General features: G+C 36.6%; 1 protein-coding gene across 1 annotated transcript in view; it reads right to left on the reverse strand.

The window, feature by feature from the left end:
• Nucleotides 1-12,847, reverse strand: part of STXBP5L (syntaxin binding protein 5 like) — a 304,365-nt gene that overhangs the window by 161,224 nt on the left and 130,294 nt on the right. The window contains exon 11 of the mRNA XM_036243664.1: nt 4,461-4,615. Coding sequence (XP_036099557.1) covers nt 4,461-4,615 — 155 coding nt within the window. The remainder of the gene's footprint in view (nt 1-4,460; nt 4,616-12,847) is intronic.

Here is a 12,847-nt window from a genome sequence, read left to right on the forward strand (position 1 = left end):
CCCAGCCCTGGTCAGGGTAGTGTGGGAGGCAACCAATTGTTGTGTCTCTCTCACACAGATGTTTCTCTCTCTCTCTCTTTCTCTCTCTCTCTCCCCACCTCCCACTCTATCTGAAAATCAATGGAAAAATATCCTTGGGTGAGGATTAAAAATAATAATAATAAATTTAAAAGAGAAAAAAGAATAATAAATAAAATAAAATAAATATATGTTGTATTTCTCAAACTTAATATTTATGACCATTACAGGGATTCAGGAAAAAATGAGAAGTTGCATAGCACAGAGTGAAACATATCTCAAAAATAATGAAGTGGTGATAGTAGTAGATTATTTGAGGAGAGTGAGTCTGTCATCTCCATCTCATAAACACTTCTTATTCTTCCATAACCTTACATTTTAGATTTAATTTCATTCCCATTCTCTGATCTGTGAAATTCATTTCCCTATGAGAGCAACACTTATACTAGAAAATTTACTTTCTTTTTAAAATTTTTTCTTTCTTTATTGATTTTAGAGGAAGAGGAAGGGGGAGGGAGAGAGATAGAAACATCAATGAGAAAGAACATCGATTGGCTGCCTCCTGCATGCCCCCCATTGGGATCTGGCCCATGACTTGGGCAGGTGTCCTGACCAGGAATCGAACCAGCAACCTCTTGGTGCATGGGTCGATGCTCAACCACTGAGCCACACCCAGCTGGGCTAAAAAATTTACTTTCAATTTAGTGTGATTTAACATGTATTTAAAGAATGTAAGGATAGTCCAGGATTCTCAAGTTCTTAACATTCAACTCTCCCTTTCTCTCTTCATCCCTTCCTTTTTTCAGTATATTCCAGAAATTTGTAAGAACAAAGGACATATGGGGAATAAGACTGACAAGGTCCATGTTCTTATGGAGTTTACATTCTAGGGATATATACGAATCGTGAACAAATAAGATTAGTTCAGAAAGTAATGTGAGGTATGACAAAAATAACATGGATAATGTATAAGAAATGACTTGTGTGGGAGTACTAATTTAGTTGTAGTGGTCAGGGATGACATTGCTTTTCATCTATAATAAAAGACTAAGAAGGGAAAGCCACAGTTAGCATGTTATTCTCAATTTAACAAAAAAGTATTTACAAAAACATTTTACATACATGATATTTGAGTCTCAGTAGCTAGAGCAGGTACTAATATTTTTCTACTTCATAGGAAACATTGAGGCCCAAAATTTACAAGTTTGACACAAGTTTACAAAGCTAGTGAGTGGTAGAGCTGAAATGTTAACGCAGAATTTATGACTAAATTTGATCCTGCCTTCATTATACCACAGTTTCTACTGGCCAGTTTAAGAGGTATTTAATTCTAAATTCAACAATCACTTGGCAGTAATTTTGTTCACAGTATTCAAGTTTTGGATGGAAAACTGGAACAGATGGCCTTCAGTCCTGAGAAGCTATAGAGTCTATTCATAAATCACATGCTATGACTGAAAAACTAAAACCACAATCCCCAAAACTTAGAAGGAGCATGCCATTGTTTGGGTGCATATCTGTGTGACAGTATCCAGTCATACTGCTTGCTACTCAAACTGTTCTCAAACTGAGGTTCTTTCTCCCTTTCTTCTTATCTCCTAAAGCTGTTTTTCAACATTGTTTCAATACTTCTGGGTTCTTTTTATCTGTTTTGTTTTTCAGTTGGAAGAACATTAGGGTTTTATGCTACTAGTTTCCTTTTCTTCTCTCCCCTCTAAAGGAAAATCATCTGTTGAAAAACATAGATTATTTTGGGGAGACCACATAAAAATTTTAGTAATAGTGGCTGCCTCTGTAAGGGCAGAGAGAAAGTTTTCATTACATACTGTTGTGTATTGCAGGGTACTTATCTGGCATTTTCATGTATTATTTTACTTAGAAATAGTTAATAAAGTACATTTATATTTTACTGAGTAAAGTTAAACTATTTCTCCTAGCCCCTAAAAAATAAAAAGCTACATCCTCATTACCACTTCTCTGAAAAACAGACATATATATAGCTTGGAAGTTGATTAGTCTTGGTTACAATACATTTATAATTTATTTAACATTACTAGAAATTACCCTAAAATTTCTACTGATGTACAGAAATTTATATATAACACACACATATTGCTTGATCTTTGCAACCACACATTTTGAGTTTTTATTACTGGCACACACATCTTCTTTCTCTAGGCTCTTTAACTGGACGACTTTTCATAAGCTCAGCTTTTGGACCTTTGTTCTTTCTTTCTTCCTTTGTGTATCATACATTTCATAACTCCAAAGAACATCTATATTCTGATGTTCACAAATAAATATTAAATACTTTTCCCTCTCTTTTGCTGTTCTCTAAACAACTCCATAATCAGACTTATTTTTTCTCTTTCAAAAAATTGTTATTACTGTACATGAAACCATATTCTTAAAATATGTTATCTTTGACTCACCTACTACATCACTCGTAATCCAATTGTGACCAAATTCAGTGGATTTTCCTCTTTCCATTTCTACAGGCAGTACTCAGATACTAATAATTTTAAAGCACAAAAGCCTCCCAGCTGGGACCTGGGCTATTTTAGATTTTGGTGTCTCTCTCTCTGTCAAACCCACACATTCCTTTTGGGCAAATCATACAAAAATAGACTATTTCCTTTCATCTTAGTATTTCCTCAGAATTCCTCTGTAGCTCTCTATTTCCAAATATCTCCAAAAGGCTTTCAGTTTTTCTCTCTAATTTGACTCCATGCTAACAAACCTCACAATTTCTAAAACATTTACTCAATATCCTTTTTCAAGGTCCAAGTCATTCTTCAAGGCCTATCTAAAGTCTACTTTTTCCACAAAGCTTTGCATGAAAATTTCAGTCACTGACTATCTGACTAGCCTTAAATTAGTACATTTTAAAAACTCTGACCCATACAACTCAGCACTTAAGATGTATTATTTTTTAAACTTAAGTCATAATTATCTCCCCCATCTGACCAGATTTTATATAGTTTTATATCAGATATCAGTTTCATACTTCACCAGTATTCTCAACAAGTTCTTATAGTACTGAGGCTATAGAAGCATCCAAGAAATATTTATTAACAACACAGGCACTTTGTCCCCAGCAATCTAAAAATAAAGTGTCACATTGATTGTTATCTCCTATCTACTTAACCCATTTTTTTTTTATCCTCACCTGAGGACATTTTTCCATTTTTTGTTCAGGTACAGTGGGAAGGGGAGAGAGAGAGAGAGAGAGAAACATCGACGTGAGAGAGACATATCAAGTGGTTGCCACCCACACAACCCAAACAGCGGGGACAAACTGCAACTGAGTTTTGTGCCCTTAACGGGAACCGAACCCCAGTCTCTCTGTACCGCAGGCCGACGCTCTAACCGCTGAGCCAAACCGGCCAGGGCTACTTAACCCATTTTTAAAAAACAAAACTAAAGAATTAAAACTAATAATTATAATAAAACTCACAATTTATCTTCATAGTTTATAAAGTACGTTCACTTTAGCCTTCCAATAATCATTTGGAATCAATATTATTATTCTCTTTCTACAAATAATAAATGAAACTCATAAATGTAAAGTGACTTACCCTAGGTCACATAGCTAGGAAATGGCAAAGTTAAATTATAAACCCAAATATTCTCTAAGTCTGTCTCCAAGTCCAGTGCTCTTTCCCCTATATCTATATGTTCCCTCTTATAAATGTGGTAATGTATATATATATACACACTATGTTGTTTTAATTATAAACTCAGTTCCCTTTTTATGTTTCACCCTTTTAAATGTTTAGATTTTGTTACTAACATATTATCATTAGCTTCCATTATACAATTTGCACGTAGCTTACATTTTTATGTTTACAAAAAAATCTTTAAATTAGGGATGATAAAAATATATAAGCACCTCTCCTCCAAAAGACCCTTCAGACAATTATTCTCAAATTGAAATAAATCACTAACCACACATCAGCAATCCCAGAGTAATCAGAGGTGCTGCAGTTGCATCTGAAGCAAAGCCAGATGTGAAACAGATGCAGCACCACCAGAGTTACAGATCACTGATATTAGGTAAGTGCTTTAACTTTGATTGGCTTTGGAATGGGATGGGTGGAGCTGGTCTAGGAGAGGCTATTAGGAGACCTCAGTTTCCCCCAAGTGATTTCACCCTGGACCCCTATAGAACCCTCCCAGCTCAGCTTCCACCATCCTTATCAAAGTTTAAAGCACTTACCTGATATTGAACCTGAAACTCCAGCACTACTGCACTACATCTGTTTTACTTCCAGTTCGTCAAGTAGGTACAGTTGCAGAACCTGCTCCAGCACCTGTAGCTCACAGTGTTGTACCACAGTGGACATCAGCTGCCAAAACTAAAAATATTTAAGCTTAATTTTGTAAGAAACTTATTTCAAAAATGATTTTTCAATTTTAATAATTTCACTTTAGTTACTTACCATTTGGATAGGGTGTTTCACATAAAGTTAGAAATTCAACAATAGGATGATCCATTTCAAGTACTGTAATGGCTTTTCCATGCATGATGGTTAAACTTGGTCTTCTGCAAGCTTTGTCATAGGACAGTCCACCAGAAAAGATTATAAATGGTTCACTACATAGGAAAAAAAGTTAGTAAGACTGAGAAGTTCTTTAATATGATACAATATCACAGGACTGAGCCAATAAAGAACTGACTTGGTGGAGAGTTTATATAATATAATTACACAGAAGAACAAAAGTCTTTCTTGGCCCAAAATATCTCACCCTACAATTTACTATTCTACCATTTCCCTTTTACTGGATGTACATTCTCACCATTAAAATTATTACTGAATCAATCTTAAGGGGTTAAGGAGTGGGAAAGGGAAAGGCAGTGGGATAGGAGGGCGGTGGAGATGCTCACTGACTCAAAAAGACATCTTCACATATACTATTAGTTGGATCCCAAACTTTAAATCACTAACATTAGAATATAGGCTATGTTTTTTGTTTTTGTTTTTGTTTTTCATATTAACTAGTTAGCATGTGAGGTCCAAAATCCCTAAAAGGCAAATTTCAATATGAAATAAAATGTGACAGTGGCAAACCCAGAATGGTAGGAGGTAACATGAAAACTATGTAATGGAATTTCTGTAGGAAAAAGGTTATGATAAACAGATGTTGAAAACTAACATGTAAGGGGAAAATAGTTCACCAAAAATAAATGTGATCTTATTCTCAATTTTTCTTAGTGCTAGCCAGTTAGTTCTATTTAGCTTGTAAAATTAACTTCAAATAATTTTAAATTCTCTGTTAGTTGCAAGATACAATCAGACAATAGAGTGGAAATGAGATGACTCTAAATTATCATAGCTATTAGAAAGTTGTTAAATAGGTCCATAAATTTTCACTTTTCTCAAATTAATATCTATCTCTAGTATATGTATATGAAAGAAAATAAGTGATGATATAAACTATTTTCTTTTTATCCTCACCCGAGGATATTTTTCCATTTTTTGTACAGCTAGAGTGGGAGGGAGAGAGAGGAAGGGACAGAGAGAGAGAAACATCGACGTGAAGGGACACATCGAGTGGCTGCCACCCGCACGATCAACCAGGGCCGGGGACAAACTGCAACCGAAGTACGTGCCCTTAGCGGGAACCGAACCTGGGTCTCTCCGGACCGCAGGCCGATGCTTTAACCACTGAGCCAAACTGGCCAAGGCTAAACTATTTTCAATAAGTAAATACCAAACAGAAAATACTCTTCTCCAAAAATTTTTAAAGAAAACTAGACACTTTTATTGTACCAAATTCTTTGAGAATATATGCTTCTCTAAATAATTCACTTCTATCCATCTGCTAAACTGAAGGATCTACTTATTTCTAGAAATCACTCCGTAAGACTTCCTTTTCTCTTTCATTTTGTACTGTGCATAGTACCAAACATTACCAATGGAACATTTGCTAATTTTATGTTGGCTATATAACAAAAGAAAAAAAAAACTTGCCATCAAAACCTACATATAAAATACCTGTATTAATTTTTATTTATAATTCTGTCTTAATAGTTTGCCAAAAATATTTTAGTTGTAAGCTACCCAAGCAAAAATGCTCTGATTTATTCTCCTTGAGACCTACATCAGTGACTCAAAGAGATTTGAGTGACTCAGTTGACTTGAGTTAGTCTTTCCCCAGTAATATGACATAGTAAATTACTAACATACTAATGGTGGTATTAAAAAAAATTTTTGTTCTTTCTAGAAATTATATACTTATATTATTGAGAAGATTTCTCCAGATTTAAAAATCATTTCTAATTAAAAGAATATGGGTTTTTGTACCTGTGTTTGTCGGCTGCTTTATTGCACAACAGGGGTCATGACTTAGAAAACATAGTATCTTTTCATACATATCTGCTCCAAATATTAATAAAGGCCATAAGATATCTACTTTTTTCCATGTAAAAGTAAGTGAATTTACTCTCATCTCCTAGCACTAATCTAAACATAGATTATTTATTCTCCCTCTGTTTGTAAGCACATTGGAAAATATGTCCTTTCTTTTTTAAAATTTTAATTAATTAATTAGTTATTTTTTTCCATCACCATTTATCCTCCCAGACCCTCAACCTCAACCTACCTCCTCTCTCTTTTCTAATATCAAAAGAGCAAATCTTCTTTGCTTTCATTATGTCTCTACATCAGAAAACATACTGTAAACTTAATTATATATGTACTTCTTTGTAAACTCCTGAATGATTGAATAAAAAGTTATTTATTCAAGAAAATCGTTAGGGAATGACTCATAGATAATTGCATTAGATATTTAATTATTACAGTAAATCCTCATAAGTATTACTCTCATTTTATTAATGAGGTTAAATAACTAAGTAGAAAAACCCAAAAGAAAACTGAGATCTATCAGATTTCAAAGCCTATTATTCTCCTAAACAGTGGTCTATACTGCCTGTAGTAATAAATAGCCACAACTTACTAAAGGAGTACCATGCATATTGGTAATATATTGGCATATACTGTGCTATGTGTACATATGAAGTAAATTTTATGTAATCCTCACCCTGATGAGGAAAGTACAGGGTGTCCTCTAAAAATGTATAAAGGTGTCTGTAGATTCTATTACATTTTGAAAATAAAATGTATTTTAATAAACATTGACTTTATAATTATATATTTTTTGGTGTATATATTTTTTGGGGGACACCCTATATTATTAGCCCCATTTTGTAGATGAGGAGTCTGGGATTAAGGCAGATTAAATAACTTGTTTAGAGTCAAGCAGCTAGAGAATGGAAGGACAAGATTCAAATCCAGATTCCAAAATCCATGTTTTCATTTCTAGCATAATGTTTCTCACACTGTGGAATACAACTTAATAGGTGTTTTGCAAAGAATAAAAATAAAAATAAAAATAAAAATGTTCTTAATCATTTGACACTTTCAAACCATATCTGCCTTTTGAAATTTTACAATTCATGCTATATAATAAAGATTCTGAGAAATCATAGAGCAAAGAATCCAATTTATTTTTATATAACCCAGAATTTCTCAGGTGACAGATTCCATTTTTCCATGAAAACAATTAGTAATTAATTGTAAATGCTGTATCATAATACATGTCTTCATCACCTAATGCAAATGTATCTTGGGATACTAATCAGGTAGATTATTATATAGGAAATAAATAACCATATAATTTACAGTATTTTTATATATAAGGAAAACATGAATAAAACTTAAATATTATGAACACACACCACATGGATAAATCTCAAAGGCATTATGTTATTGAAAGAAGTTAAGCTTGCCCTGGCCGATGTGGCTCAATTGGTTGGAGCATTGTCCAGTACACTGAAAGGTCACAGGTTCTGGTCCGGGCACATATCTAGGTTTGGGGTTTGATCCCTGGTTGGGGCACACGTGAGAGGTAACTGATCAGTGTCACTCTCATATCTATGTTTCTCTCTGCCTCTCCCAGATCAATTGAAAAAAAAGAAGAAGAAGAAGAATCTAGGCTCAAAACGTTACATAATGTATAACTGCATTTATATGACACCCCAAAAAGCTATAACCATAGTGATGGAGAACAGATCAGGTTTCCAGAGAAAAGTGTGACTGTAAGAGATAGCATGAGAGAGTTTTAGAGTGTGGAAATGCTCTGTATTCTGATTGTGATGGTGATTTTGAGAATTTATACATGTGTTAAAATCCACAGAACTGTACACCAAAAGAAAAAACGTCTAACTATAAAATTTGTAAAATAGATAAAATATAATTAACATTTTGCCTTAATGAAGGCAACAGGATTAAATAATAAATTGTGTAACATAATATAACACTTATTAAATAATAACACTTGTTCAGTATTTATGATGTTCCTGGTATTGTGTGAATAATCTGACATTTTTTAAATTAATTAATTAATTTTTTTTTTCAAATCTTTATTGTTGGATGTAAAATGTATTACAGATGTTCCACATTTTTCCCCCATTGACCCCCTCCTCCCCACTCCCGCCCCCCTCCCACCTTTTCCCACACTATGGTCTGTGTTCATTGGTTATGCATATAAGTTCTTTGGTTTATTTCTTCCCACCCCCCCACCCCCCAACCCCTTTCCCTTTGAGGTTTGTCAGTCTAGCAATGAATTTGTACTTCTTAATCCCTTCACCTTTTTCACCCATTCCCCCAACCCCCTCCCATCCGGCAACCAACAAAATGTTCTCTGTATCTATGAGAATGTTTCTGTTCTTCCTGTTCATTTTGTTTGTAGATTCCATTGTTGATAGATATGTATTCATTGCCATTTTGTTTGTTCATACATTTTATTTTTTCTTCAAAAAGACCCTTCATCATTTCATATAATAACGGTTTGGTAGTGATGAACTCCTTTAACTTTTTCTTGTCTGGGAAAGTTTTTATATGTCCATCAATTCTAAATGACAGCTTTGCAGGATAGAGTAATTTTGGTTGTAGGTTCTTGGTTTTCATCACTCTGAATATTTCTTGCCACTCCCTTCTGGCCTGCAAAGTTTCTTTTGAGAAATCAGCAGACAGCCTAATGGGTACTCCCTTGTAGGTAACTAGCTGCCTTTCTCTTGCTGCTTTTAATATTCTCTCTTTGTCTTGAACCTTTTGCATTTTGATGATGTGTCTTGGTGTGTGCCTCTTGGGGTTCATCTTGTTTGGGACTCTCTGTGCTTCCTGGACTGTTTCCTTCACCAAGTTAGGAAAGTTTTCTACTATTATTGTTTCAAACAGGTTTTTGATTTCTTGTTCTCTCTCTTCTCCTTCGGGCACCCCCAAGATGCGAATGTTGGCACGTTTGAAGTTGTCCCAGAGGCTCCTTACACTATCCTCATTTTTTTGGATTCTTTTTGCTGTTCTGATTGGGGATTTTTTGCTTCCTTATATTCCAAATCGATGGTTTGCTCCTTGGATTTACATACTCTATTATTGAAGCTGAGTAAATTATTCTTTATTTCAGTTAATGCCTCCTTTAATTCTAACTGTGTATCCATGATTTCTAACTGGTCCTTTTTTATGCTCTTGAGGCCCTCCCTAAGTTCACTGAGGTTCTCACTAAGTTCATTGAACATCCTTATAAGCAGTATTTTGAACTCAGTATCTGTTAGGTTGCTTATCTCCCTTTCGCTTAGTTCTTTTATTGGGGTTTTGTTCTGCTCTTTCATTTGGGACCTGTTTCTTTGTATCCTCATTTTGGCTGCCTCCCTGTGTTTGTTTCTGTGTATTACTTAATGAGAGGTATGGGGCTCGCTGAGACCCGATGCTGCTCGTTTGAAAGAATTTAGGAAAAACCTGAAGCAGGATCCAAGACTGGCCAATCCTATGGTTAAGCAAGTGGCAACAGCTTGGGTGGGCTTGAAAGTTGTGTGGGGCAGGGCGGGGCCTCAGGGAGTCAGCAGGGCAGGGCTACCAGTGTGAGCCAGGTTGCTGGAGTCCCAGATATGGCTTCTGTCTGCCGCCCCTGGGAAGGGCTCACCAAAGGAACAAAGGCCTCTTACAATACGTTTGTCCCCGAGGAAGCCCCCTCTCCAGCCCTCGCTCCAGTGCCAAACAGCTCAGTTCTTCCCTGTATGTCTCTGGCGCCCCTCGAGCTACCTCCCCTCCGAGCTTAGAGGGAGAGAGTCCGATAAGTCCGTGCGCGGGCTTTTTAGGGAGCTGCCTGGGGCTCCAGCCAGGTCAGCTTCCCTGAGCCTCAGTTTCCGCTGGTTTTTCCAGCCAGAAGTTATGGGGACTTCTCTTCCTGGCACTGGAACACTGAACGGGGCACCTGGTGTGGGTCAGGGACCCCTCAGTCCTCAGGAAGGACCTTCCCAGCCGCTGGAGCCTCCTGATTTTTATCCACCACGCTTGGGTGTGGGACCAGCCCGTCTCGCGGTCGCGCGCCACCGCCGCCGCCCCTGCCCCTCGCGCCACTGCCCGTCCTACCAGTCTGGATGTAGCTGCTTTTTTTTTTTAATTCCGTAGTTGTACGACTTCCATTCAGCTTGATTTCAGGCGGTTTTGAATGATGGTTGTTCTGTAGTTTAGTTGTAACTTTGATGTGGTCGTGGGAGGACACGATACCGTGTTTACCTACGCCGCCATCTTGACTGGAAGTCTAATTTATTTTTTTATTAATTAATTTTTGTTACAGATGTCTCTCCTTTTTCCCCCACTGATTCCTCCCTCGCCCTCCCTCCCTGCCCTGTCCCCAGTTTGTTGTCCATGTCCACTGTTCATGCATACATGCATATAAGTTCTATGGTATATCTCTCCCCCACCACTCCCTCTTCTGGGGATTGTCAGTCTGTACCCCACTTCCACGTCTCTGGGACTACCCCATTCCTCAGACTGTTATGTTCATTATATTCCACAAATAAGTGAGATCATATGATACTTGTCTTTCTCTGTTTGGCTTGTTTCACTTAGGATGATACTTTCCAGGTCCCTCCATGTAGTCTCAAAACATAAGAGATCTTTCTCTCTTACAGCTGCGTAGTACTCCATTGTGTATATGTACCACCGCTTGTTTATCCATTCGTCTACTGATGGACATTTGGGCTGTTTCCAGATCTTAGCTATTGTAAATAGTGCTGCTACAAACATGGGAGTACATTCTTTCTGATTGGTATTTCAGGCTTCTTGGGGTATATTCCTAAAAGTGGGATCACTGGGTCAAATGGAAGTTCAATTTTTAATTTTCTGAGGTAACACCATAGTGTTTTCCATAGTGGCTGCACCAGGCTGCATTCTCACCAGCAGGGTACTAGAGTCCCCTTTTCTCCACACCCTCGCCAACACTTGTTGTTTGATGATTTGCTGATGGGGGCCATTCTGACAGGTTTGAGGTGATACTTTGTTGTTGTTTTAATTTGTATCTCTCTGATGATTAGTGATGTTGAGCATTTCTTCATATGTCTCTTAGCCATTTGTATATACTGTTTGGAGAGGTGTCTATTTAGCTCCTCTGCCCATTTTTTAATTGGGTCCTCTGTCATCCTTTTGTTGAATTGTATGAGCACTCTGTATATATTGGAAATTAACCCCTTATCTGATATATCATTGGCAATTACGCTCTCCCACACAGTGGGTTGCCTTTCCATTTTGATGATTGTATCTTTTGCTGTGCAAAAGCTTTTGAGTTTGATGTAGTCCCATGTGTTCATTTTCTCCTTTGTTTCTGTTGCCTTAGGTGATCTATCAGTGAAAATTTTGCTGCGTATGATGTCTAAAATTTTGTTACCTACAGTTTCTTCTAGGATTTTTATGGATTCATGAGTCACATTTAAGTCTTTTATCCATTTTGAGTTTATTCTTGTGTACGGTGTAAATTGATGGTCTAGTTTCATTTGTTTGCATGTAGCTGTCCAATTTTCCCAGCACCATTTATTAAAGAGGCTGTCCTTACTCCACTGTAGGCTCTTGCCACTTTTGTCAAATATTAATTGAGCATATTGCCTTGGGTCCATTTCTGGGTTCTCTGTTCTGTTCCACTGGTCTATATGCTTTTTCTTGTGCCAGTACCAGGCTGTTTTGATTACGGTGGCTTTGTAGTATAACCTGAAATCTGGAAATGTGATCCCTCCAACTTTGTTCTTTCTTTGCAAGATTGCTATGGCTATTCGAGGTCTTTTTTGGTTCCATATGAACTTTTGAAGTACTTGTTCTAATTCTGTGAAGTATGCTGTTGGTATTTTGATGGGGATTGCCTTGAATCTATAGATTGCTTTGGGTAATATGGACATTTTAATGATTTTAACTCTCGCAATCCATGAACAGGGTACATGTTTCCACTTTTTTATATCTTCCTCTATTTCTTTTTTCAATGCCCTGTAGTTTTCTGCGAATAGGTCCTTTATTTATTTGGTTAAGTTTATTCCTAGGTATCTTAATTTTTTGCCGCAATGGTAAATGGGATTGTTTTCTTAGTTTCTCTTTCTGTGAGTTCATCCTTGGTGTATAAGAATGCCATCGATTTCTTGACGTTAATTTTGTATCCTGTTACTTTGCCAAATTCATTTATTAAGTCTAGTAAATTTTTCATGGAGTCTTTGGGGATTTCTACGTATAGTATCATGTCATGTGCAAATAATGACAGTTTCACTCCCTCCTTTCCAATTTGGATCCCTTTTATTTCTTCTCCCTGTCTGACTGCTGTGGCTAAGACTTCCAGTACTATGTTAAATAAGAGTGGCGAAAGTGGGCATCCTTGCCTTGTTCCTGTTCTTAAGGGAAATGCTTTTAGTTTTTGCCCATTGAGTATAATGTTGGCTGTAGGTCTTTCATATATGGCCTTTATTATGTTTAGATATGATCCCTCTATTCCCACATTGCTGAGCGTT

Source organism: Molossus molossus, unplaced genomic scaffold (assembly GCF_014108415.1).
Source record: "Molossus molossus isolate mMolMol1 unplaced genomic scaffold, mMolMol1.p scaffold_m16_p_5, whole genome shotgun sequence".
In the NCBI taxonomy this organism is placed as follows: Eukaryota; Metazoa; Chordata; class Mammalia; order Chiroptera; family Molossidae; genus Molossus; species Molossus molossus.